At 37.2% G+C, this 2,500-nt stretch overlaps 2 protein-coding genes across 2 annotated transcripts in view; both read left to right on the top strand.

Annotated features, from left to right (window-relative positions):
• LOC137969352 (low-density lipoprotein receptor-related protein 6-like) overlaps positions 1-2,500 on the top strand; it is an 81,270-nt gene that overhangs the window by 4,992 nt on the left and 73,778 nt on the right. The gene's annotated exons all lie outside the window — the stretch shown is intronic.
• LOC137969360 (low-density lipoprotein receptor-related protein 6-like) overlaps positions 1-2,500 on the top strand; it is a 33,548-nt gene that overhangs the window by 2,796 nt on the left and 28,252 nt on the right. Inside the window, exon 2 of the mRNA XM_068815568.1 lies at positions 2,470-2,500. This exon is cut by the window's right edge and continues 382 nt beyond it. Coding sequence (XP_068671669.1) covers positions 2,474-2,500 — 27 coding nt within the window. The 5' untranslated portion in view covers positions 2,470-2,473. The remainder of the gene's footprint in view (positions 1-2,469) is intronic.

Below are 2,500 nucleotides of genomic sequence, written 5' to 3'. Positions count from 1 at the left end.
TTTTTCCTGCAGCTGGCTGGTAACTATTTTTTTCCTCCAGCTTTGTCGATCACCTTGTAGAGCCTTGCTGGGATGAGGGTGGGGAGACATGAGAATCATGATAATGAAATAAGAAACCATTCAAACTGATTTCACTTTTGCATGCATTGCACCAGCAAAAATCCAGCCTAAATTTTGCCCTGTGTGTAAAGATACTGAGAGAGGAATGTAATCATACATCCAGCAAGACTAGAGGCATTCTGCTTCATACTCTAACATTTTATCATGCACAACTGATCCAGTTTAACTACCTAATGATAGACCCACAATGGCTCTATCTGGACCCACAATGACTCTATCTGATTCCTTTTCAACAACAAAAACCACAACAACTACTATGGTATGTGTTACCACAAAACACAATATACAGTAACTCAAATATCTCTCTAATTTTATTGTTGTAAGTACCGTATATTCATTATTAAGACTATTACAAGTAGGAGCATTCTCAGAAGTTAATATCCAAACCCATGCTCAGCAAGAGAAAGACTAGAATAACATACAGCTGTATTAATGAAAGTAAGACAGTTTACTTGAATTAAAAAACCAAATTATATTTCCTTGTTCAAACATTGACTTAAGAAGGTGTGGCAAGTAAATAATTATCGTCCCTTTTCTAGACAATTTTGAAGAGCTGTTTGGAAACCATCTTGTATTAATCACTGACATGCTCACATCTGTGATGTTTAATTCGCAGTAATACTGTTGTCATCATGCAGGATCTCATGCAGGAAAAAATGAGAGATGAATGACAACCCTGGCTTTTTTCATCACAAAACCAATAAAATATTCAACGCTGAAATCCTCATCACAATCTCTGAAAACAATCTGGAATGTTGCTTGCCATGCATGGTTTGACCAGATCAGCACACACACACCAGGAAGAGTTTTAGACTTAAGCACTGGAATAAGAATAAATGACATACATGTTTAAGAAACAAAAAGAAACTGATCAAAGTAAAACAATAATATTATTATCACTTGGTCATTTTCATGCACAGATGTCACTTAAGATACTTGAAAAAAACATGGAAATCTGTGCCATATTTGTAAAGATCCCTTTATGGAAAAACTAAACAACTTAACTGACTCCCTTAATAAGAGGTTTTGTCTAACAATGCAGATAAAAACACTGAGTTGCTCACATCTTGAAAGTAATGACAGTCAAAATGACAGCCAGCCAGATATCAACACTTTCCACAAGATTTCTTCAGGTCAGATGACTGGGACAATGAAATCAACAGAAATCTAGAGATCAATTAAATTTAATCATACCACAACCTGGTGTGTCCTGCAAAGAACCACACAGCTGGAAAAGAAAGAGCATCACCATCTACCATACAAACCATTGCTCTTGCTGTGGAGAACCAGGTCAAGGAAAAATCCATGGCTCTCGTATCACATGTCAGAGGTTAAAACTTCTGTTTTGTCAAAACCCTCCGCGTTTTTAGAGGAATTGCCCTTAGGCGAAAAACAGTAAACGAAAAATGTTATCAGTTTAAAATTTACAACTTTTAGGTCTTCAACGGTGTGACCGAAACACGAGCAAACATGGTTTGGCAAGGATAACTTCCATGGAAACGACATAAACAAATAAATATTTCATGCCTAAAATAAGCTTACCTCTTTGACTTTCTCGTTGGAAATAACTCGGAACTACTGTTTAGTTTTTCTGTCGAGTCCATGTTAAGCGTGAGATCTTGATCATCAAAAGGTCCAAAAGAACTTTTCCTTCACCGCCGAATAAACTCAAAAACAAAGAGCTCAAAAGCTCGAATCAAATGAATCAATGTGTTCGAAGCGGAGCATGCGCACTCATTTTGCCGCGGTGTTAGGCTGACATTTTTTAGAGTGCGCATGCTCAGAACGGAAAACGCTTATTCGTAGTTGTCCTCGTTCTCCTATCTAAGAGTCCCTAATAATCTTTATTGGTTGAAAGAGGAAAATAATCGTGCTGCAGGTGCGGTATACGCATTTTATCTCGTATTTTTGTGGTACTCTGAATAACAACAACGTGAAATCACCAAATTTGAGGCTTTAACGTCAACGTAAGCGTACAATTGCAAACCTTTCATTCTATTTTTTCTCTGAAACCGCACGTATAAATATAGTATTCGCTCATTTCTGGCTTGTTAACTTCGACTGTCGAGCCACTTCTCGAAAGAGAGAAAGCTAGAGTACGGGAAAATTTCATGCTTAATGATAATCAGCAGCTGGCCTTTCGTTTGCCGTTTGCTGTTTGACGCAAACGCGTGATTCTCAATTTCTATTTTTTTCAGTAATACGTGCAACCGAAGAGATTTTTGAGCCATAAGACTCGTTTCCTTCGTCTAAAAAATTCGTCATATTGATACGTCGTTCTCAGTCATGTCAACTGTAAGTGTTATTTTTGTCAGCAAAACTAAATCTTTTTTTATTTCTGTATTGCAGGTTCATGTTTTGGACTGATTGGGGGGAAGAG

Source organism: Montipora foliosa, chromosome 9 (genome assembly GCF_036669935.1).
Source record: "Montipora foliosa isolate CH-2021 chromosome 9, ASM3666993v2, whole genome shotgun sequence".
Classification (NCBI taxonomy): Eukaryota; Metazoa; Cnidaria; class Anthozoa; order Scleractinia; family Acroporidae; genus Montipora; species Montipora foliosa.
This window is presented reverse-complemented; position numbering and strand designations above follow the sequence as displayed.